The following is a 23,359-nucleotide window of genomic DNA, read 5'->3' on the forward strand; positions in this document are numbered from 1 at the left end:
CACCCCCGTACTTAGGGGAGGCTCGTCTCTAGGCTGGGCAATAGAGAGCGCTCAGGGGAGCATGCATGGCAAGCCAGTGCTGTCATGTTTCCTGTCCTATCGGCAATGAGAGAAACAAACCACAGAAAACAGAGAATGGCTTTAAAAAACAAAAAAACCCACTGGTTAACCCCAGGACTCTGTCCTCCAACGGGCTGTGATGAGTGATTGGAGCAGGTCTGTTTCTCTCTCATTTTCAGTACCAGTCAGTTGCCCAGCACAAGAATGGCTTCAAGGTGGGGATGAAGCTGGAGGGGATCGATCCCCAGCACCCTTCGATGTACTTCATCCTGACTGTGGCTGAGGTAAGACGTGGGACTGAAAGGAACCTCCTGGCTTGTCAAGTCCAGTCTCCTGCTATTGCAGGGAACCCGGTCACGTGATCCTGTCGATAAACATATCGAGGTCCAACTTGACACTAGTTGCGTGGTTTGTCCCCATTCCTCCTACTGGGAGGCTGTTCCAGAACCTCCCTCCTCTGATGGTCTTCAGTGTGACACTGCCATTCCGTGTCCTCCTGTGCAGCTGCAGCTACAGGCCGACAGCTCCTGCCTGCCTTTCCCAGCCCCTCCGCTGCCCTTTCCCCATGTGTGCTCACAGCCATGTTGTGTGAGGGGTTTCCAGGGGGAGAAAGGAAATGCTGTGTAGGAGGTGGCTCAGGAGACCACTCATGGGTCTCACCGTTAGGCTATCCGTTCAAATCCAGGGCTGGCTGGCAGTCACCCAGACGTCGCCTGGCCAAGCTGCTGGTTGTGAAATGCGCTGGTGGTTTGGCGGTGTAGGTCAAGTGAGTTGAGGGTGTCAGGGGGGTTGGTAGAGGACAGGTGGCCACATTGCAGAATCACCATCTCGGTTGGCGGCCATGTTAGCACGGTCATCAGAGGAACCCAGGAGTGAATAGACCATGGAGATGGAAGTACCCTATGGCCCCTTGATTTGATCACTCTTGGACAGTCTGAGCCACGTTGGTGGGGCAGTGAGTAGGAGCTTGTTCTTCCACTGTCCGATCTGCACCCGTTCTGTGGATAAACAGAGGCCTTCAGTCTCTAGGCTGTCAGGCCAGACCCTTCCATCTGCACTACATTCGTGTAAGGTGCACAGTCCGTGACCTACAGCACTCATGGGCCAGCAGCTGAAGTCTACTCAATCCTCCTTCAAGGTGAGAAATTCCACAAAGCAGCCGTTTTGTTTGTTTCTTGCTGCTGGCATATTTTTGCCAGGGCAACAACCTCGTGCAAAACGCTTGGGAGAAGGAGGTGGGGGAATCTACTGCTGTGAGGTCTTTATAACCCTGGATCCACACCAGGGCTGACTGCGTCACCGTTTCACCCTGTGCCCTGACAAGAAAGGCCGGCAGTAAAGTCGGAATCTTTCTGTAGCTGTTGCTGAGAGTAGAAGTACTGGGGCCAGTGGCTCAGTGCCTGCCCTGTTCCTATGTTAAACGCACAGATCTCCCAGACTTCAAATGCATTTCCTGATTCCTGACACCAGCATGTCAATATGGCTCCCCGGCCTTCTCAGCAAGCTATCAAGGAGGTAAGTGATGGTGCTTGTGCGTGGGCTGCCGGACAGACTTCTTAGACACATGTTGCTTGAAGGGGGTTAGAGCCCACATGGGGCAGTGCAGCTGGGGACGCGCTCATCCTTCAGTTCCCTTCCCCTCCTCGCTGCAGGTGTGTGGTTATCGGATGCGCCTGCACTTTGACGGCTACTCCGAATGCCATGATTTCTGGCTGAACGCCGACTCCCCCAACATTCATCCTGCCGGCTGGTCTGAGGAGACGGGGCACAAACTGCAGCCCCCCAAAGGTAAGAGGTCAATGACCTCAGGACTGTGGGTGCTGCTCCAGATGGGCCTTCCCCTTGTGTGCTGGCAGTCAGGATGCGTGGAGCATGTGGGACCCTTGAGAGCAGGAGAAGGCTGGTTATGTCTTCATCAGTGCTCAAGCCAAGGGTGGAGGCCTGTGGGGAGAAGAGGAGACAGAGTTGCTACAGGGGGAGGAGTCAGATTCTCCCATGTGGGAGGGCATGGCACAGAACGTCTGTCCCCTCTGGAGGTCTGGGTTCGAATCCTGCTCAGGTGCTGAGCCTTTCAGTCCCAGGTGTCACGGTCCCAAGCAGGAGTATGGTGGACAGCACTGAAAAGCAGATGTGTAGGGCCTGACCGGCGAGGGGCTGAGCATACAGACCAATGGGCGTTAAGACTGCTTGTCGCCCTTTGCCCCTGTGGCTAGTACCAGTACTGCAGCATTCCCCATTCTGAGTATAGGAGGTGCCACAACCACTACGCTGCCATGTGCACCCATTCGGGAGTGAGGATGGCTGCAGGATGGTAGAAGGGTAGATGCTGGGCAGGAGGCAGTGGCCGGATGTTGGCTCCCCAGTCTGACGCCTATGCAGTGTTTTGAAGCACAGCACAAAGGCACCACGCCTGTCCTTGCGGGTCCTGCTGGCCTGTGGAGAAGCTGCTGCTCTCTCTGTACGTTTGTTTCTGTCTTTTCTTTTCCTGAGGGTGTTTAGGTTACAAGGAGGAGGAGTTCACCTGGACGAACTATCTGAGGATAACGAAGGCTCAGGCAGCTCCCAGGCACCTCTTTGTGACCCCAAACAATGTGAGTGGCAGATCCTCTTCTTCCTCCTTCCAAGCGAACGCCTCTACGTTCACATGCATTTGCTTTGGCCCCTTCCTCCCAACATCCCCCCAATCCCCTCCCAATCGTAATGCTGCTCCTGAAATGGGGGTCGACCCACAGAGAACAGGATCGACCTGTTCATGCACCGTGCACACAAAGAACACTGTAAGTTAGTGACTGTGTCACCAATGTTGGGGGTTGTTCAGGTAAGGGAGGTTTGTTTGGACCCATCTCTAATACAGCCTGTGCCTACACTTAAGGTGCCGCGTGGAGTACAGGCATTACGTGTGTAGCTACATGCTGCAGTGAAAGGCTCCAGCAGTGGGGAAAGGCTCTGGCAGGGTAGGAGGCAGCAGTGTAGACATGGGAGGCACTGCCTGGGTGTGTAGAGAACTGTGTAGGATTTATACCAGGGGGTTCAGGCATGTAGCGCGCTTATTCCACTCGACTCACCTAATCCGTCCCTCACCACCTACACTGCTACTTATACCCACGCTAGCTGGACGTGCAGTGCCCATACTCTATCTGCTGCCATAAATGTAGATGTAGCCACAGACAGAGCTGGTCAAAAGTATTTGTTTAAAAATATTTCCAGGAAAATTTTTCTTTTTTAAAAAAAAATGTTCTAGATTTTTTTTTTTTTAACCAAAAAAAGGTCAGTTTTTCACCTGTATCCTCCTTTTTCCCTCTTTCTTCCATGTTCTCTCCTTTTTTCAGAGGCAAAGTGGAACGGAAAAGGGAGAGAAAGAGGTGTGTGGGGGGGTGAGACCTGGAATATTTTTACAAAGAACCCTGAACAAAATATACTTTTTGCTGACATTTTCAAAATGTTTGGAAAAAAACCTTATCAGCTCTTAAACAATAAATAATAACAATCCATTGTAGTCTCACTGATAAATTCAATACCAACAAATGGTGTGTGATTATCACAATGATTTCTCACTCAGCTCTGTCAGTGCAGTATTTATGACCCAGGGTTTTATGTAAATGTTATATCTGAGAAGACCGGACCAGGTGGGTGTGATAAGAGGGGAGTGCAGGAATTGTGGACCAGGTGGGAGGGGAGTGCAGGTGAGGGAGATTTAGGATGAGAATACTACCACTGTCTTTCCTCACGTCAACCCTTAGTAATAAAGATTGTTGCTAGAGATTGGAAAGCAACAGTGGAAACAAGTGACATTATAGATCCTAATTCTAAGGGAAGCTGTTCTTGTCTGGGACCGCAGTATCTAGCAGGGGCCTGGCAGTCTTGATTCATCTGTATCTTCCCAGATCTGTGAGCAACTTGACCTGCGACCTAAGCCACGTCATGTAAATGTCCTGTGCCTCAGTTTCCATACCTGTGCCTGCTTCCCGGGGTGCTGTGAGGCTAAATTCACTAATGTTAAAAGCACGTCGAGCCCCTCAAATGAAGGGCACATGGTTACTGCTCAAGTGTTCCATATGGTGCCGGCCAGCAGCTGCTCAGGGCATGGTGGGGACATAGCCATAAGAGCAAACTGATTGGTGCCCAGACGCACCTACCCTGTTTCTCTTCTTTCCCCAGAATGCCGTTCCCACGGGATTCCAGGTGGGCACAAAACTAGAAGCCGTGGACCGCATGAACCCTTCCTTGATATGCGTTGCCACGGTGACGGACGTGGTGGACAATCGTTTTTTGGTGCACTTTGACAACTGGGATGATACTTATGACTACTGGTAAGAACACAGGCATGACCTTCCAGCACTGCCTCACCGTGCTGCCTCCTGCAGTGACTGATACTGGATGCTTCCCGGGATGTGGATAATGCACTTGTCTTGGCCAATTGTCTGGTACTGTCCTGAGGAAGTGAATTTCTTCCTGCAAGCATGAGGAAATGTCAAACCTTAAAGGGACCAAGCAGGCCTAAGTGTTCTCGTTCCCCACTGCAGTCCCTATTAGTCCATGATTCTATGTCTCTTATTAAAATAACTCTAAAGACAGGCCTGAACCAAACCCTGGTTCTGAGCCCATCTGAACTTTGAGAAAGTTCACACCTCAAGCCAAAATTTGCAGCTGAGCTCAGGCCCCTTGTGGATTAATTCTGCACAGTTAAACTCTGCTACAAATGCAGAATCTCCAAGTCCAACCTCATAACCAGCAATCTCTGACCCTCTCACCACACTCCTGGAGAGTGGCAGCATCACAGGAACTTGGTGGAATGATGAATATCTATGGGACACAGCAATACCAGGGTTCAAAATGTATAGAAATGTGCAAAATATATAGGAATAACAGAGTAGGTTGCGCTGGTGGGGGAGTGGCACTGTATGTGAAAGCACAGAGTTAAATATGGTAAAAATCTTAAACGATTCAAACGGTCCCATAGAATCTCTATGGATAGAAATTCATAATGAGTATAGCAGTGGGAATCACTGACCATCTGACCAGTGTGGTGACTGTGACTGAAATGCTCAGGGAGATTAGAGAGGCTACCAAAGCAGAAAACCCAATAATAATGGAGATTTCAACTATCCCATATTGACTGGATACACGTCCCCTCAGGACGGGATGCAGAGATAAAATCTCTAGACATAAATGACTGCTTCTTGGAGCAACTAGTCCTGGAACCCACAAGGGGAGAGGCAATTCTTGATTTAGTCCTAAGTAGTGCACACAATCTGGTCCAAGAGGTGAAGGTAGCTGAACCACTCAGTAATAGTGACTGTAATGTAATTAAATTTAACATCCTTGATAGGGGCAAAATACCAAAGAAACCAACCACAGTAGCAATGAGGAGTCCGGTGGCACCTTAAAGACTAACAGATTTATTTGGGCATAAGCCTTCGTGGGTAAAAAACCCACTTCTTCAGATGCATGGAGTGAAAATTACAGATACAGGCATAAATATACTGACACATAAAGAGAAGGGAGTTACCTTACAAGTGGAGAACCAGTGTGAACAAGGTCAGTTCAGTCAGGGTGGATGTGGTCCACTCCCAATAATTGATGAGGAGGTGTCAATACCCAGAAAGGGAAAATTGCTTTTGTAGTGAGCCAGCCACTCCCAGTCCCTATACAACCACAGTAGCATTTAACTTGAAAAAGGGGAACTACGCAAAAAGAAGGAAGCTAATTCAAAGAAATAATCATGAGTGAAATGCCTGCAAGCAGCATGAAATTATTTAAAAACACCATACTAGAGGCACCAACTAAATATATACCCAAATTAAAAGACAAACAAACAGTACGAGGACCATAAAAGTGCCCCAAGGCTAAACAACACAGTAGAAGAGGCAGTTAGAGACAAAAAGACATCCTTTAAAAATTGGAAGTCAAATCCTATTTAGGAAAATAGAAAGGAGCATAAACTCTGGCAAGTCAAGTGTACGAACATAATTAGGAAGGCCAAAAAATAATTTGAAGGGCAACTAACAAAAGATACAAAAACTAACAGCAATTTTTTTTAAGTACATCAGAAGCAGGAACTCTGCCAAACAAAGAATGGGGCCACTGGATGATCGAGGTGCTAAAGGAGCACTCAAGGAAGACAAGGCCATTGTGGAGAAGCTAAATGAATTCTTTGCATCCGTCTTCACTGCAGAGGATGTGAGGGAGAGTCCCATACCTGAGCCATTCTTTTAGGTAACAAATCTGAGGCATTGTCCCAGATTGAGGTGTCAGTAGAGGAAGTTTTGGAACAAATTGATTAAATCAAACACTAATGAGTCACCAGGACCAGATGGTATTCATCCAAGTGTTCTGAAGGAACTCAAATATGAAATTGCAGAATTACTAACTGTAGTATGTAACCTATCATTTAAATCAGCCTCTGTACCGGATGACTGGAGGATAGCTAATGTAATGCTCATTTAAAAAAAAAAAAAAGGCTCGGAAGGCGATCCTGGCAATGTTAGGATAATAAGTCTAACTTCAGTACCCGGCAAATTGGTTGAATCTATAGGAAAGAACAGAATTATCACACACACAGATGAGCACAGTAGGCTGGGGAAGAGTCAACATAGCTTTTGTAAAGGGAAATCATGCTTCACCAGTCTATTAGAATTCTTTGAGGGAGTCAACAAACATATGAGCAAGGGTGATTCAGTGGATATAATATACTTGGACTTTCAGAAAGCCTTTGATAAGGTCCCACACCAAATGCTCTTAAGCAAAGTAAGCAGTCATGGGATAAGAGGGAAGGTCCTTTCATGGGTCAATAACTGGTTAAAAGACAGGAAACAAAGAGTAGGAATAAATGGTCAGTTTTCACAGTGGAGAGAGGTCAATAGCAGGTTCCCCCAAAGATCAGTACTGGGACTAGTGCTGTTCAACATATTCATAAATTATCTGAAAAAAGGGGTAAACAGTGAGGTGGCAAAATGTGCGGACAATACAAAATTACCCAAATTAGTTAAGTCTAAAGCTGACTGCAAAGAATTACACAGGGATCTCACAAAATTGGGTTACTGGGCAACAAAAAAGGCAGATGAAATTCAATGTTAATAAGTACAAAACGGTGCACACTGGAAAATATAATCCCAACTATAAATATAAAATGATGGGGTCTAAAACAGCTTTCCTGAGTTGTAACAGCTAACAATGTTAGGAACCATTAGGAAAGGGATAGATAATAAGACAGAAAATATGATGCCACTATATAAATCCATGGTACGCCCACACCTTGAATACTGCGCGCAGTTCTGGTCGCCTCATCTCAAAAAAGATATATTGGAATTGGAAAAGGAACAGAGAAGGGCAACAAAAATGATTAGGGGTATGGAACAGCTTCCACATGAGGAAAGATTAATAAGACTGGGACTTTTCAGTTTAGAAAAGAGATTACTAAGGGGGGGATGTGATAGAAGTCTATAAAATCATAAATGGTGTGGAGAAAGTGTTATTTATTCCTTCTCATAACACACGAACTAGGGGTCACCAAATGAAATTAATAGGCAGCAGGTTTAAAACAAACATAAGGAAGTATTTCTTCACACAATGCATAGTCAATCTGTGGAACTCATTGCCGGGGGATGTTGTGAAGGCCAAAAAGCATAGGAGGGTTCAAAAAAGAACTAGATAAGTTCATGGAGGATAGGTCCATCAAGAGCTATTAGCCAGGAAGGTCACGGACATGACCCCATGCTCTGGGTGTCCCTAAATCTCTGACTGCCAGAAGCTGGGACTGGATGAGAGGGGACGCATCAATCGATAATTGCCATGTTCTGTTCACTCCCTTTGAAGCATCTGGCACCAATCGCTGTCAAAAGACGGGATACTGGGCCAGATGGACTATTGGCCTGACCCAGTAGGGCCATTCTTATGTTCTTATGATTACACCAATTTCTTTGTTTCAAAGCACTGAGAGGGAATGTTCAGCCATTACGCCCACCTCTCATCTCTTATCCAGAAGATGTCCAGGGCATGGCCCCTTTAACAAGGGTGTAGTCTGTTCATGCCCTGTCTCTGGGAGAAGGAAAGGTTGCTGTCCTTCATTTTAAAAAACTCAGTTTTTCGAAGGTTTGGGTTGTGTTTCTCTGCAGAGCTTCAGGCCAACAGTGCCCAAATTTTGTCCAGCTGAGGCCTATTCTAGGGGGCTAGGAGTTGCCCTTACAGAATAGACAATGAAATAGATTTCCGCCACCCTTGTCTGTAATACGGAGGTGGGACCTGTGGAGACTGTAGGTCCCAGTGTGCTGTGCTCCACAGGGATCTGAGTGAACGATCCAGGACTGGCCTCAAGCCCCACACACTACTTAGCCCCATGGATCACCTCCCTCTGAAACTTCACGGGCTGGCCCTGTCTTCCTCTCCAGTAGTAAAGGGGCAGGGAATAATTCACTCCTTTGCCTCTCCCAGCAGTGGGTCCATAGGAGTAGCGAGATCTGACTTGCAGACAGGCCCATTGTGAAATTCAGGGCTTAGTTTATTGCCCTCTCGGAAGTTTGGGGCCCCACATGTTGTAGCACTGACCCTGCCAGGACTTGCTGTCACAGGGGCCACTCCTCTCTGGTGAGGAGGAGGGCAGCCACAGACTGTGTTGTAGAATGCTTAGGTTGGCACATGGCTATTAGGCTGTGCTCCAGCCACCAATGTGCTGTGCTGTCCCAGCTGGTGCCATCCCTTTGGCAGGACACCTGCCCTGGCTCTGAGGTCCTGTGCACTACCATGGAGAGATCATGTGCATGCCCTGGGTGTGACTGTACCTGCATCCCCTATGAACGTGTATGTGTGTGCTGCAGGTGCGACCCCAGCAGTCCGTACATCCATCCCGTCGGCTGGTGTCAAGCACACGGGAAACCCCTCACACCTCCTCAAGGTGAGTACGCAGCCCGAGTCGGTATCCCAGTCTGGCTTCCATGAGCTGAACCCTAGAGAACTCCCACTGTGGTATATTGAACACACTTGGGACCATGCACTAACACCCTGACTTAGCTGAAGGCGGGGGGAGTTTTGCTTGAGTAATAAGGAACTCCGGATTTTACCCATGGGAGTTTTTTTAAATAAGGACAGGCCTTGAGGTTGTTGCCAGCAATCCCTCATGTGTTATTTCTCACTTTCCCAACACAGAACACTCCCAGTTCCTTGCTAAGGATTCTGGGTATTGTAGTCCAACAGACATTTCCTGTACAGAAGTACTATAATGAGAACTACCACTAGAGGTTTCAGGGTAGCAGCCGTGTTAGTCTGTATCCTCAAAAAGAACAGGAGTACTTGTGGCACCTTAGAGACTAACAAATTTATTAGAGCATAAGCTTTCGTGGGCTACAACCCACTTCTTCGGATGCATATAGAGTGAAACATATATTGAGGAGAAATATATACACACATACAGAGAGCATGAACAGGTGGGAGTTGTCTTACCAACTCTGAGAGGCCAATTAAGTAAGAGAAAAAAACTTTTGAAGTGATAATCAAGATAGCTCAGTACAGACAGTTTGATAAGAAGCAAGTGTGAGAATACTTACAAGGGGAGATAGATTCAATGTTTGTAATGGCTCAGCCATTCCCAGTCCTTATTTAATCCTGAGTTGATTGTGTCTAGTTTGCATATCAATTCCAGCTCAGCAGTCTCTCATTGGAGTCTGTTTTTGAAGTTTTTCTGTTTTAAGATAGCCACCCGCAGATCTGTCATAGAATGACCAGACAGGTTAAAGTGTTCTCAAAACACCATGTTTTACTCTCATGCCACAGCCAGCGGGAGCCAATGTTAAGGGGAAGGGGATGCTCTGGATTTAGCTGTGGTCGTCCATGTGCAGTGTGCTGGTTCTGTCAGGCTAGCCAGTGAGTTAAGGGAGAGCCCAAGCTGTCGGACGCTGGCCCAGGTGTCACTCACTAATACGTCCCCTCCCAGGAGTGGACTTTGGGGCGCAGAAGGAATCAGGGTGGGTACAAGGATGTTTCGCGCCCTAGGTGAAACTTCCACCTTGCGCCCCCACCCCCGAGCTCTGTGGCAGGTCTCCGCCCCCCACCCTAAGGCGCTCCCCCCCGCGGCAGCTCCCCCCCGGCCCGGGGAGCCGTGTGGCAGCTCCCCGCCCCAGCTCACCTCTGCTCTGCCTCCTCCCCGAGCACGCTGTCGCCGCTCCACTTCTCCCGCCTCCCAGGCTTGCGGCGCCAATCAGCTATTTGGCGCCGCAAGCCTGGGAGGGAGAGAAGCAGAGCGGGGCGGTATGCTCAGGGGAGGAGGCAGAGCAGGGGTGAGCTGGGGCAGGGAGTTCCCCTGCGTGCTGTCTTCCCCCCCTCCCCCGGTTACTTGCTGCAGGCGGCCCTCCCGGCACCCCCCTGCCCCAGCTCCCTCCGCCTAAATGCCGACGACGACCGGGGCGGCCAAAGATCCGGTCGCCGCCAAAGGACCCGAAATGCCGCCCCCCCCAAATGCTAGTGCCCTAGGCGACCGCCTAGGTCGCCTAATGGGTTGCACTGGCTCTGGAAGGAATTAATACACATCCAGGAGTTTCCAGAGTTCCCTCCGGTCCCAGTGCAAATCAAATGCTGCATTGGTCCTGTGGGGGAGCAGGGAATTGTGGGACACCCCCCAGAGGAGAAGCCACTGAATATGTCCATTGTTTTCCTGTCCAGACTATCCCGACCCTGACAGCTTCAACTGGGAAAAATACCTGATGGAAACTGGAGCATCTGCAGTGCCAGCTTGGGCCTTTAAAGTGGTGAGTGCCGGTGCCTGGCCCTGCCGCTGGCTCTGCCGGTGCAGTCACGGGCTGGTGAGCACTGGGCCTCTGGAGACACCGCTATTCCCATGTGGGTCTTTAAAGTGGCATCTGACATAGCTACTCCCTCATATAGAGTCTCAGCAGGGCTGGCATGGGCCATTAAAGCAGGGGTGCTGGGCCCAGGCCCCCTGCAGACACTGGATTTGAATTCACGCTCCAGATCTCGTATTTGAAAACTGCCTGTGCCTTGCGGGGTTTGCCTGGTGGGTTGAGCCACAGAAACCATTGCCACATATTGTCCCTAGCCTGGGAGATCATTGCTGGGCAGTGCCACCCCCTGCGTGGGGTAGGGAAACCGCAGCTGTGTAGAATTCCTCTCTCCTGGGCTTTGGGGCGTGATACCAGGAAACTAGATTGTCAGCCTGGTTTGTTAGGACCAGGGGTGATGGGAGATAACCACAATGCACTGAAAGCTGCTTTCAGACAGACAATAGCAGCATCCAACCAGCCCAAAAGGCCCCTCATGCCGAGCAAAGTGTTTTCAGCATGCATCAGCACAGCATTGATCTGGGCCTCTCATTGGCTTAATCCTGCTCCCAGGGCCGCTCTACCATTTTTGCCACCTCAAGCAAAAAAAAAAAAAGCTGCTCGGACTACTGCCCGAGTGATAGTGAAGGAAATAGGAGCTTGTGGGCTGCCCTCTGACCCTCTGCATTCTCTGCCCCAGCGGCCGCCCCACAGCTTTCTGGTGAACATGAAGCTGGAGGCGGTGGACAGGCGGACTCCCTCCCTCATCCGCGTGGCCAGCGTGGAAGACGTTGAGGATTACCGGATAAAGGTGGGTTTCCCGCTTTCTGCTTAACTGCCCCTGTAGCTTGCTCCTCCTGCCTACCCCCATCTTATAGTGACTGATGGAAAGATTTGAGTGCAAAATACGTGTGTGTGTGTGTGCGCCAGCCAGCCAGCCCGCTTGCCCACCCCCGTAGGGAATCTCAAGCTTTTCTCTTCCTAGAGCAGACCCAAATTAAGGCACCGCCACATGAAGACCTCTATGACTCTGCTCCCATCCCTCCTTGGTGTGGCAGCAAGTTTAGGATGAATGGGGGAAGCTCAACCTCTTGGAGTGATTGTTTCAGGCTGTCTGCAGACTCTGGTGTGCATCTGTTACACTGGGTCACATTTTCATCATCCATGAGGCTAGAAATGAAAGCTGAGATTCTGATATTCTCACATGACTCCAGGAGCTGGGGCCCGAAGCACAGACCTCCAATGCCTCTGTTTTAATTCCACCCTGCCAAGAAGCCCATGTGGGTTTAATACTCATTAGAGGGGGAATGTGACAGTTAAGCAGTGACCTGTCACCTCGTCTCCTCAGGTCCATTTTGATGGCTGGAGTCACGTCTACGATTTCTGGATCGATGCGGATCATCCGGATATCCACCCTGTGGGATGGTGCTCGAAAACTGGACACCCGCTGCAGCCTCCTCTCAGTAAGTACTGGTGCCGATGCCAGTGCTGTCACTGCAGGCCCATCCTGCCGGCGCTGTGCCCGAGGCCTCACCCTGGGAGTGTTTGCTCTGACATCACCTGGCCAGTAAGTGCTAGAACCTATAGCAACCCTGTGCTGTCACTACCCCCCAGGCCAGTGAGCACACTGACACCATGAGCAGTGCAGGAATACCCACTCCCCAACAGAGCGGTGCTGGTATCCGAACAGACTCCAACTGCACCCACTGTGCACCTCTCTCAATGGGAGCTGGCACCAGCACTCCACACGGCAAATCTCATCGCCCCGCACTGCCCTGTTACGGCAGTGGGCATTTTGTCAATGGACCGAATTTGCAGTGTTGCCATTGAAGTCAATGGACTTACTCCAGCTTTATACCAGTGTCAGTGAGAGCAGAATTTGGACCATTGGCTCCAATGGAAGCAGGATCAAGCCCTCGGTGTGTACTGGTCCCTGCGCTGATCCCAGCAGGTTTTTATTCTTACCGCCAGTAGCAGTAACAACCTCTGGTGGTTCTTCCATGGAACCGCTTCCGCTTTCCTTTTCTGGTGCAATCCCAGGTATGTGGCGATTCCCAGCATTAGGCTGTGGGATGGTTTGCAAAGTGACTCTGCTGAAATGGCACCTTCACAGTCAGCAGATCTGCTCCCCGTGTGCTCTGGGGCAGACCCTGGGCACAGCTCTCTGAGCTCGGTGTGAGTTCCAGGAGAGGAGGGAGCGAAGGATTGGGCCCAAACGGGGGTTCAGTACTGTCAGCACTGGGGCTGTGAGGCCTGGGATCTGTCTCAGCAGCAGGCCGGTGGCCAGAAGCAGAGAAAGCCCTGACTGGAGTTCCAGAGGAGCACTCCAACTTGCAGAGCCAGCAGTCTTTAAAATCAGCGTGTTCACCAATCACCTGTGGTGGGAAGTGCCGGCACCCGGCAGCTTAGTTGCTAGCCCGAGGTAGCAGGCGGGTTGTTGTGGCTCCGAACCCATGACCACATCTCTCATTTGCTCTAGGGCCAAAGGAACCAGCCACTTCTGCCCATGGGGGCTGCCCGACCTTGGGCTGCAAGAGCATCCCTCATACCAAAGGCTCCAAGTACAGCTTTCACCACAGGTGAGTCCCCACAGGCAGCGCAGGGGTCAGTCCAGGCCTCCTGTTCTGCTGCTGAAGGAGGCTGCAGCCCAGCTGGGCTGGCAGTGGGCGGTGGGGGCAGCAAATGGGGGCTCTCCAGTCCTGTGCGGCTGCTGACCTTTGCCCCGTGGAGCCTCCCACAGCTCAGAAGCCCCCACCTGGCTATGGGTCCCCTGGGCTCACACACCCCAGCCCACAGATCAACCTGACCCCTCAGGCTCCTTCCACCCAGCTGGCAGCCCTCCCTTCCGTCCCTATCGGTGCTCCCCCAGCTCAAGGCAACCCCTTCTCTCCTCCCCCCGGGCCTGGAGAAGTGAGAGCAGGGAGACCCTGTAGCTGCAGGGAGCAGGGGTAGCATGTGCTAAATTAACGCCCCCCCGGGTGTGTAATCCCTGCTCTGGACCTGCCCCCTCTGCTGCCGGAAGCTCACGCACAGCGGCAAAGCCCCGTGTGCACCAGGAATCCCCCCAGTGGTGGCCTCATGGTCCTGCACCCTGCCAGGCAACCATACCGTATCTGTGGCATGGCTGATGAGGCAGGGCATCACTGGGGGAGCTTAGCCCTCTGTTTAGAAGCTGAAATCAGTGAGCGCTATAAAGCACTGTAGGTTTAATGAGATGTAGCCATAAACTTCCCCATGCCCTTCCAAATGCTTTTCTGGCCCATTCTCCTGGGACTTCTAAGAGGATCACATTGAATCGGGAATGATAGGAGCCAGGCCCCTGCACTGCAGCATAAAACCAGAGCAGTGGGAGATGTATGCTGCAAAGCCACAAGTCATGAGAAACTCAGATCTTCCGGCCCCTGAGGATTTCTCTAGCCCCAGCCTGTTAACCGATCCCCTGAGACCTCGCTCCTCCTCACTCCCCGGGCTTTGGGGCCTAAGGAGTCATCTGGGTAGTGGGGAGGAGCAGAGATAGTATGACCCCTGGTGCCTGTGACCTGTTCAGCAAGTGCCATGCAGTGCCAGGGTATTCCCATGGGAAGAGTAATGCTGTTAATGGGGCATGGGGGGTATTTCAGCCTGTGCAGGCTACAGGGGACCTGTCGGTTAAGCAGCACGCCCATGTGACTGGAGTCCTGTGAGATTTGTGCAGGGAACTTTGTCCTTCCTATCCGTCAAGTACTCTCTGAGTGCCCAGGGCTGAGGCTGTTTGGTGGGGCAGAGATAGGGTAATGAGCAGCATGGGCAGCAGCAGGGCTCCTGTCTTGTGCCCTGCCAATCTCTCTCCAGGGCTGGTACCCATTTAAAGTGTCTCTTCCAAGTGTAACTCTCCGCTTCCCTCTGTTCTCCAGGAAGTGCCCAACACCAGGCTGTGATGGCTCCGGACATGTGACGGGGAGATTCACGGCTCACTACTGCCTCTCAGGGTGCCCCTTGGCAGAGAAGAACCAGGGGAGGCTGAAGGCCGATCTCTCAGACACTGAGGCCTCGGCCCGCAAAAGGAACCTGATCGGCTTCTCTCAGCGAAAGAAATCCCGACACCACGGGAGGTAGGGAGAGCGCGGGAAAGAAGCCTGGCCCAGCGGAGCAGACAGCCTCGCACAGAGGAGTGTCTGTATGACGCCCTGACTTAGTGGGACTTCGTCCTGCTCTGTGGCTGACCAACAGAGAATGACCACCTGCCTGAACCAAACTGTACCATAGAATCTCTCTGGATAATAACTCCATGCTCGAATAATAAGAATATAACAGTAGGGATATATTACTGACAGGGCCGGCTCTAGGTTTTTTGCCGCCCCAAGCAAAAAAATTTTTTGGCTGCCTCCCGTCCCAGCCCTGGGCTCCTCGCCACACCCCCTGCTGCTCCAGCCCTGGGCTCTCCCTCCCCCCACCCCCGCCGCCCCAGCTCTGGGCTCCCTCATTCCCCCCCACCATTGCCCCACACACACACCTCCTGCCGCCCCAGCCCTGGGCTCTCTCCTCCCACCACCTGCACCCTCCTTCCGCCACAGCCCTGGGTCACTGGTAACTCGCTCCCACGGCAGGTCATTCAGCAGGAATTTTAGATGTGCACAGAACACAGACAGGATTGGTTCCCATATGGTTACAGAACTGCAGTAAAGTGGAACAATTTTCAGCTTGTGTGATTGGAGGATATCTGGATGCATATTATAAGACTGTCCTACATAAATGAGGAAAAGTTGAGGTGCCTTTATTATGCTTTTGTTCCACTCTTTCTTTCTATGGGGAATTTGTCAATGCAATATCACTGTCTTCCTTTTAAACAAACAAACAAAAAAGGCAATGGCTGTTGAAAATAGCAATTCCAGTGCTAATAACCACTGGGAAGCATTTCTTGTTCAATTTTATCCTACTTTTTCTACAGCAAGTTACAGTGGATCAGTATATTTGATTTGGGAGAAATGAAGTAACAGCTGCCCACGCTGAGCTTGAGCACTCCTGAATTTTGAGGTGTTCAAATCTGGAAGGCAGGTGCTGGCGGGGGGAGGGTGGCTCCGCGGGGAAGCACAGCAGCATGAACGCAGCAGTGTGTCTGGTGCTGCGCAGAGCCAGACACACTGGTCTGAGTGGCACGGTAAGGGGGCTGTGGGGTTGGATGGGGCGGAGGTTCGGGGGGGCAGTCAGGGACAGGGAGAATGGGGGGGTTAGATGGGTCAGGGGTTTGGGGGGCAGTTAGGGGACAGGCAGTGGTTGGATAGGCATGGGAGTCCTGGGGATTTGTCAGGGGACAGATAGGGGGTGGGGTCCTAGGGCGGAAGTTGGGGGGGCGGTCTTAGGAGGGGGCAGTTGGGGACAAGGAGAAGGGAGGCTTAGATAGGGGGTGGGGTCCCAAGGGGCAGTTAGGGGCAGGGGGGGACAGGGAGCAGGGGGGGTTGGATGGGTTGGGGTTTCTGTGGGGGGCAGTCAGACAGAGTGGATGGTGTCAGGGTGGGGCTACCCTCCCTCCCTGTGGAGCGTCCATTTTTTGAATGTTAAAATATAGTATCCCTACTCACAGCGCAGCTTTCCATTCACAGCAGGCTGGAGCATGAGATCTCAGCTACCTCACTTCCTCCCCCTCTTTCCTGTTGGTTGTTTCCAAGGGAATGCTGGGAAATGTAGTTCTTTCCCTGCTCTAGGGCTGGCCCTATAGGCAGGGAGCTAACCAAGGAACTACAGCTCCCAGGACCCCCTGTTGGTTCTCAACTCCCATGTTGGATCCCTGCTGCCCCTGCAAATGGGCTGCCCCAAGCACGTGCTTGCTTTGCTGGTGCCTAGAGCCGCCCCTGATTACTGAGCACCTGACCAGGATGGTGATAGTGACTGTAGGGTGACCAGATGTCCCGATTTTATAGGGACAGTCCCGATTTATGGGTCTTTTTCTTATATAGGCTCCTATTACCCCCCACCCCCGTCCTGATTTTTCACACTTGCTGTCTAGTCACCCTAAGTGACTGTGAAATGCTCAGGGAATTTAGAGAGGCTATTAAAATAAAAAACTCAGTTGAAATCCCCCATTACTACTATCCCCATATTGACTGGGTGCATGTCACCTCAGGATGGGATGCAGAGATAAAGTTTCTTGACACCTTAAATGACTGCTTCTTGGAGCAGCTTGTCCTGGAACCCACAAGAGGAGAGACAATTCTTGATTTAGTCCTAAGTGGAGCACAGGATCAAGTCCAAGACATGAATATAGCTGGACCGTTTGGTAATAGTGACCATAATATAATTAAATTAACATCCCTGTGGCGGGGAAAACACCCACAGTGACCCAAAACTGTAGCATTTAATTTCAGATGAAGTGTAAAAATATAATTAGGAAGGCCAAAAAAAAAAGTAAAGAACAGCTAGCCAAAGACTCAAAAAGTAATAGCAAAAAGTTTTTTCAGTACATCAGAAGCAGGAAACCTGCTAAACAACCAATGGGGCCACTGGACGATCGTGCTGCTAAAGAAGAACTCAAGGATGATAAAGCCATTGCGGAGAGACTAAATGAATTCTTTGCATTGGTCTTCACGGTTGAGGATGTGAAGGAGATTCCCAAACCTGAGCCGTTCTTTTTAGGTGACAAATCTGAGGAACTGTCCCAGATTGAGGTGTCATTAGAGGAGATTTTGGAACAAATGGATAAACTAACCAGTAATAAGTCACCATGACCAGATGGTATTCACCCAAGAGTTCTGAAGGAACTCAGATGTGAAATTTCAGAACTATTAACTGTTGTTTGTAACCTATCATTTAAATCAGCTTCTGTACCAAATGACTGGAGGATAGCTAATGTGATGCCAATTTTTAAAAAGGGCTGCAGAGTTGATCCCGGCAATTACAGGCCAGTAAGCTTGACTTCAGTACTAGGCAAACTGGTTGAAACTATAATAAAGAACAAAATTGTCAGACATATAGCTGACCAGTGGCTGCAGAACTTCTGAATGAAGAGGCAGAGCTTCATGGAGTTGTATAAGCAGCTCACACCCACCTTCCACTGCCAGATCTCTCATTTTTGGAAAACCATACCAATAGAGAAGCGGGTCGCTATTGCCCTTTTGTAAGCTGATGACATCTGCCAGCTACCGTTCAGTTGCAAAACAGTCTGGAGTTGGGAAGTCAACTGTCATGGTGGTGATTTTACAGGTTTGCCAAGATAGCAATACTGTAATCTACACACAGGCAGTTGCCATAACCAAAGTCCCTGAAATTATAGTGGGATTTCAGAGGAGGAGGTTTCTGAAATGTGCAAGAGCCATCCCAATCCTTTGACCACCAAAAAGGGTCAGTGAATACGTGAACCATAAAGGTTACTATTCACAATTCTCCAAGGCTTAGTGGAAGACCAACGTTGGACTCACAGGAAAGGTTCTCGACACAAGGATGTTCTGGAGATCGGAATTGTACCACGGGGAGAAGAAGGGACTCTATTCCTCTGAAACAATGTGGTTCTTTCCCCACATTCCTCATGTACCTGCTTCTAATGTGTCTCAGAAAGCTGTACCCCAACGTTGCCAATCCAAGAAAAAGGGAATTCAACTATAGACTGAGTAGCTGCAGAATGATGGTGGAGTGCACCCTTGGGCAGCTGAAAGCTTGTTGGCGATGCCTGCATACCTGTCTGAACGCCAATGAAGCCAACACAGTTTGCATTATTGTGGAGTGCTGTGCCTAGCATAACATGTGAGGCCAAAGGGGAATACTTCCAGAACAAGTGGACACAGGACAGATCTGGCTTACAAAGACTGTACAAAGTATCAGGGGGTAGCCATGTTAGTCTGTATCTACAAAAACAACAAGGAGTCTGGTGGCACCTTAAAGACTAACAGATTTATTTGGGCATAAGCTTTCGTGGGTAAAAACCTCACTTCTTCAGATGCATAGAGTGAAAGTTACAGATGCAGGCATTATATACTGACACATGGAGAGCAGGGAGTTACTTTGCAAGTGGAGAACCAGTGTTGACAGGGCCAATTCAATCAGGGTGGATGTAGTCCACTCCCAATAATAGATGGCACAGTAAGGGGGGGGGGGGGAGATAGCTCTGTGATTTGAGCATTGGCCTGCTAAACCCAGGGTTGTGAGTTCAATCCTTGAGGGGGCCATTTCAGGATCTGGGGCAAAAATCTGTCTGGGGATTGGCCCTGCTTTGAGCAGGGGGTTGGACTAGATGACCTCCTGAGGTCCCTTCCAACCCTGATATTCTATGAGGAGGTGTCAATTCCAGGAGAGGAAAAGCTGCTTTTGTAATGAGCCAGCCAATCCCAGTCCCTATTCAAGCCCAGATTAATGGTGTTAAATTTGCAAATAAATTTTAGTTCTGCTGTTTCTATTTGAAGTCTGTTTCTGAAGTTCTTTTGTTCAATGATAGTGACTTTTAAATCTGTAATAGAATGACCAGGGAGATTGAAGTGTTCACTTACTGGCTTTTGTACGTTACCATTCCTGATGTCCGATTTGTGTCCATTTATTCTTTTGCAGAGGGACTGTCCGGTTTGGCCAATGTACATGGCAGAGGGGCATTGCTGGCACATGATGGCATATATAACATTAGTAGATGTGCAGGTGAATGAGCCCTTGATGGTGTGGCTGATGTGGTTGGGTCCTCTGATGGTGTTGCCAGAGTAGATATGGGGACAGAGTAGGCAACGAGGTTTGCTACAGGGATTGGTTCTTGGGTTGGTGTTTCTCACACCACAGAAACATCAGGAATTTGCAAATTTAACACCATTAATCTGGACTTGAATAGGGACTGGGAGTGGCTGGCTCATTACAGAAGCAGCTTTTCCTCTCCTGGAATTGACACCTCCTCATCTATTATTGGGAGTGGACTACAAAGCCTGTACAGGTGAGGGCCCTCAAGGTTAACACCTCTGGCTGTGGTTTTGTGCTGCAGACAGGGCCGGCTCCAGGCACCAGCTTAACAAGCAGTTGCTTGGGGCGGCCAAGGGAGGGGGCGGCACCTGCGGCAATTTGGGGGCGGCAGGTCCCTCACTCCCTCTAGGAGCGAAGGACCTGCCGCTGAACTGCTGCTGCCGATCGCGGCTTTTTTTTTTTTTTCCAATTGCCGCCAGCAGTCGCGATCGCGGCTTTTTTTTTTTTTTTTTTTTTTTTTGCTTGGGGCAGCAGAAATGCTGGAGCCGGCCCTGGCTGCAGAGAGTGTAATCATTGAGCAATGTTTTGTTCTATGTCCCAGTGCTTTATGGGGAGTAATTAAGCATTGTTAAAGTAATTTGAAAACAGTTCTATACCGGTTTCGGGAGGGGCTTCACACATTCCTTCTTCACAGTGCTTATCCAGTGCTATGCACAAATACACACATGGCTGCCAGTGGCGACGATTGTTGGAGGGTGGTAAAAGCTCTGTTCAGTGTCATATATCTTCACTGTTCATTTCCTTTTGCATTGTCTATTAAAACACTAACTAAAACACCTTTCATGGCTGTTAACTTCTCTTCTGGTTTTCATTCTGGTGCTTTGGACAGCTTAGCTCATTGCCCTTGAACCGTGTTGTGGTTGTTTGTTTGTTTTGTTTGTTTTAACATTAGAAAATACATGGCTGGGGGGGGTGGGGAGAGAGTGGCGGGGACAGCATTCATTGTATTTCTTTGGCACCACACATTTAAAGAAGTCATGAGTCATGTGCTGTGAATCCTGCTGACCCATCCCTAATGTGTGGGAAATATCATGTTTGATCGTACTCGAAAAGCAAGGTGCATACATGAGTGACGTGAACAGTAACTTTTGCTTGCATACCTACATCTAATGTAGGGTTAAAACAGTTTGTAACAGGAACAAATTAACCCGAAATAGGTAAAATCTCCTGAAAGTGGGCAAACAGCAGCATCTGTGGACGTCTCCTTTCCCTCCCCCTGACAAGGAGGGAACAGCTGCGGAATATCATGCGGGGGGACAAACAGGGACATCTCCTGCATGGGGTTGGGGGACTGAACACAGGCTGGGCTACAGGGACTGGAGCAGGCTCATGTTTCCTCTCCTGCACGCTCTTGGGGTTCCCCTGTGAGGGGGTTTGGGTGCCAGTGGAGGGTGTTGTGCGACGTGTCCAGCAGCAGCCATGGTGGCAGGCAGGCCCCAAAAGCTTTCCCCCACCAGTTGTACCAGTGGCTGCATGAGTGTGTGGTCCTCTTCTCCCTGGGCACTGCTCCCGCTCCATGAACTGATTTGTCAGTGCCTCCTCCCGCCTAAGAGCCTCTTCCTCCCTTGCACTAAGAACTCAAAGTGCTGCTGACACCTTCTGTCAGTGCCAATGAGCAGGTCCTCCAGGGTCCTTCTCTCCCTGCCTCTGCTGCTCCTGCCTTCCTGCCAGAACGGGTTCCCTATGGAATCCTGGGACATTGAAGACAAGGCCAGCGTCCCATTTCATTTCTCCTTTCGAAGGAGCCTCCAGAATCCCCCCACATCATGTAACTCTGCTGCCGAAGGCCACAATATTGATACTTGTCAGGATCCCAGGAACGCTACTGTCACAGCCCCCTTCCATCAGACAGCGTTTGCAGCCCACGAGGAAGGAGCTGAGGGCAGAAATGGTAAGATACCTGCAGTACTGTTGTTCAAATTGACAGTGCAACAAGGGGCTGGTTTGGGTGGGGTTCAGTTCCTTTCAGGTGTTACGGTCTTAGTTGCTTATTTCTTCTTTAATGGCTGGCCATCATCTGGAGAACTTAGCAGCATTCAAGACACTGGAATGGAAAAGAGAGAAGTGGCTTTCTAGTGGAGGACACCTGGCCATCTGTGACTGAGAGATGCTTCTGTTAATGGTCACTCCTCTACATATTGCTGAATGTAGGGGTCTGGTGAGCTACGAAGGTGGACCAAGCACATTTGTCCTGCCATTAAATCTGAAGAACCACCTTGAATTTCTGCTACACCAGAATTTTTCTGAATTATGCTTAAAGGTCTGGGAGGCAATTGACTGACTGTATTCTCAGCTAGCAGATTGAGCTCCCTTGGAAGAGGAACAGAGAACCACAGAAAACATCCATCCAACCCCTAACCTTCTCACCTTGCTGGCAAGTCCGGCCCCTGTGTCCAGCAAACACCATTGAAAGTTGCAAAGAAACAGTCCCAAGTGTTTATTCTTCCCTAAACTTTAGGATTAAGACTGCACGCCAGTCGCCTCTCCACTGCTAAGGGACAGGGCGCTGTGTTTGTGGAACCACCAGAGCAGATGTTTCACGCACCCATGCTTCTCTTGGCTACTTCAGAGAGACATTGCATAGGGAGAGACCAGCAGCAGGGACTGGGAACAGTAATAAATATTTGCAGTGGACACAGGGGGAATGGACTGCTTTGACTTTCCTCGGACAGACAAATGGTTCCTTTTCCCTTCCCGGACCTAGGCGGGCCACCACCCAAGCCACCAACTACCCCCTTCTGCATGGCACCCGTTTGCAAGGAGAAGGAAAGAGGGAGGGAAGGTGTTTTGGGGGTCTTTGAGTAATCATAAATGTCATAAAACTGTTCTGTTCCCTCCCTCCCTTCCCCATCAGTCCACGTGGCCCAGGGACTATCGCTGTTCAGAGTGCTGGCTGAGAAATGCACAGACACGGGACACAGTGACTGCTTGTTAATAATCTGTTATAGCTCCCCTGACATGCTTTACACTGGTTCATGGCATTTCAGTAAAATCATTGATTGGCAGCTGTGCCTTGTTCGGGGACCATATTGGGGTGCAGTGGGGCAGATGGGGGGGGGGGCTGCCTTCAGGCATGTGTTTCTGGAGCAAGAGGGGATATTTCCAGGGAGTGTGGGGATTTATTGTAACTTACCAGCCTCAGATTCTGGTTCCTGCCATGGCTCGGGGTCCCCCACAGGCTGCTCAGGGGTCAAGGTGCAGAATCACACTCTCCTGTTCCTCCAGGTCTCTGGGTCTTCCCCCATGGTCCCTGCTGCCTCGTTGCCTTGCCCCTCATCAGCTTCCCGTTATCTGATGAGACGAGCAGGGCTGAGGAGGGGTCATGATTCACTTCAGGATCACTACTCACAGACTCAGATAGCGCGCGGTCTGGCTCATCATAGCAGAGTCATGTGCTGCTAGGGCCTCTCCCAGAGCAATTGTTGGAGTCCTTCACCCTTCAGTACAGGAGCCTGAAGGGTTTCATGTGCTTCTGGCACTGGGATGGAGTCTGGTGAATGCTGCCTCCATGAAACTCCTGGTAGAGGTGTGTGTTCCTGCTGATCCGGGTGAAGTTGTGGAGGGCGGTGTACTCTGACCACACATTGATCAGCACCCCCGTGTCCTCTGCAGACCATACAGCAGCTCTTGGAGCATAAGCCATGATTGTCGGTGCTGATTAATACAGTTCATGGGAGAACTGATTTTAAGAGCTCAGCGCAGGTTGCTACTACCGCTGGCAACGGGGGGTTAGGGAACTTTAGATTTGGGTAAGGGTGAAGCAGTAAAGGTATCAATGCATGGTGCGAATGGGGCTGGTGGACTTGGTACACACCCCTTGTCCATGTCCACAATGGGCTGTGGAACAG

General features: G+C 50.3%; 1 protein-coding gene across 2 annotated transcripts in view; it reads left to right on the plus strand.

The window, feature by feature from the left end:
- The window catches only part of L3MBTL1 (L3MBTL histone methyl-lysine binding protein 1), a 59,371-nt gene that overhangs the window by 26,074 nt on the left and 9,938 nt on the right, over positions 1–23,359 (plus strand). Inside the window, exons 9-18 of one of the 2 annotated variants that reach the window (XM_008168123.3) lie at positions 240–344; positions 1,713–1,848; positions 2,551–2,651; positions 4,219–4,370; positions 8,874–8,950; positions 10,711–10,796; positions 11,527–11,637; positions 12,175–12,289; positions 13,306–13,405; positions 14,720–14,917. In XM_008168123.3, coding sequence (XP_008166345.1) covers positions 240–344; positions 1,713–1,848; positions 2,551–2,651; positions 4,219–4,370; positions 8,874–8,950; positions 10,711–10,796; positions 11,527–11,637; positions 12,175–12,289; positions 13,306–13,405; positions 14,720–14,917 — 1,181 coding nt within the window. The remainder of the gene's footprint in view (positions 1–239; positions 345–1,712; positions 1,849–2,550; positions 2,652–4,218; positions 4,371–8,873; positions 8,951–10,710; positions 10,797–11,526; positions 11,638–12,174; positions 12,290–13,305; positions 13,406–14,719; positions 14,918–23,359) is intronic. The other variant, XM_005295358.4, reaches the window with a different exon arrangement.

Source organism: Chrysemys picta, chromosome 13 (assembly GCF_011386835.1).
Source record: "Chrysemys picta bellii isolate R12L10 chromosome 13, ASM1138683v2, whole genome shotgun sequence".
NCBI classification, from domain to species: domain Eukaryota; kingdom Metazoa; phylum Chordata; order Testudines; family Emydidae; genus Chrysemys; species Chrysemys picta.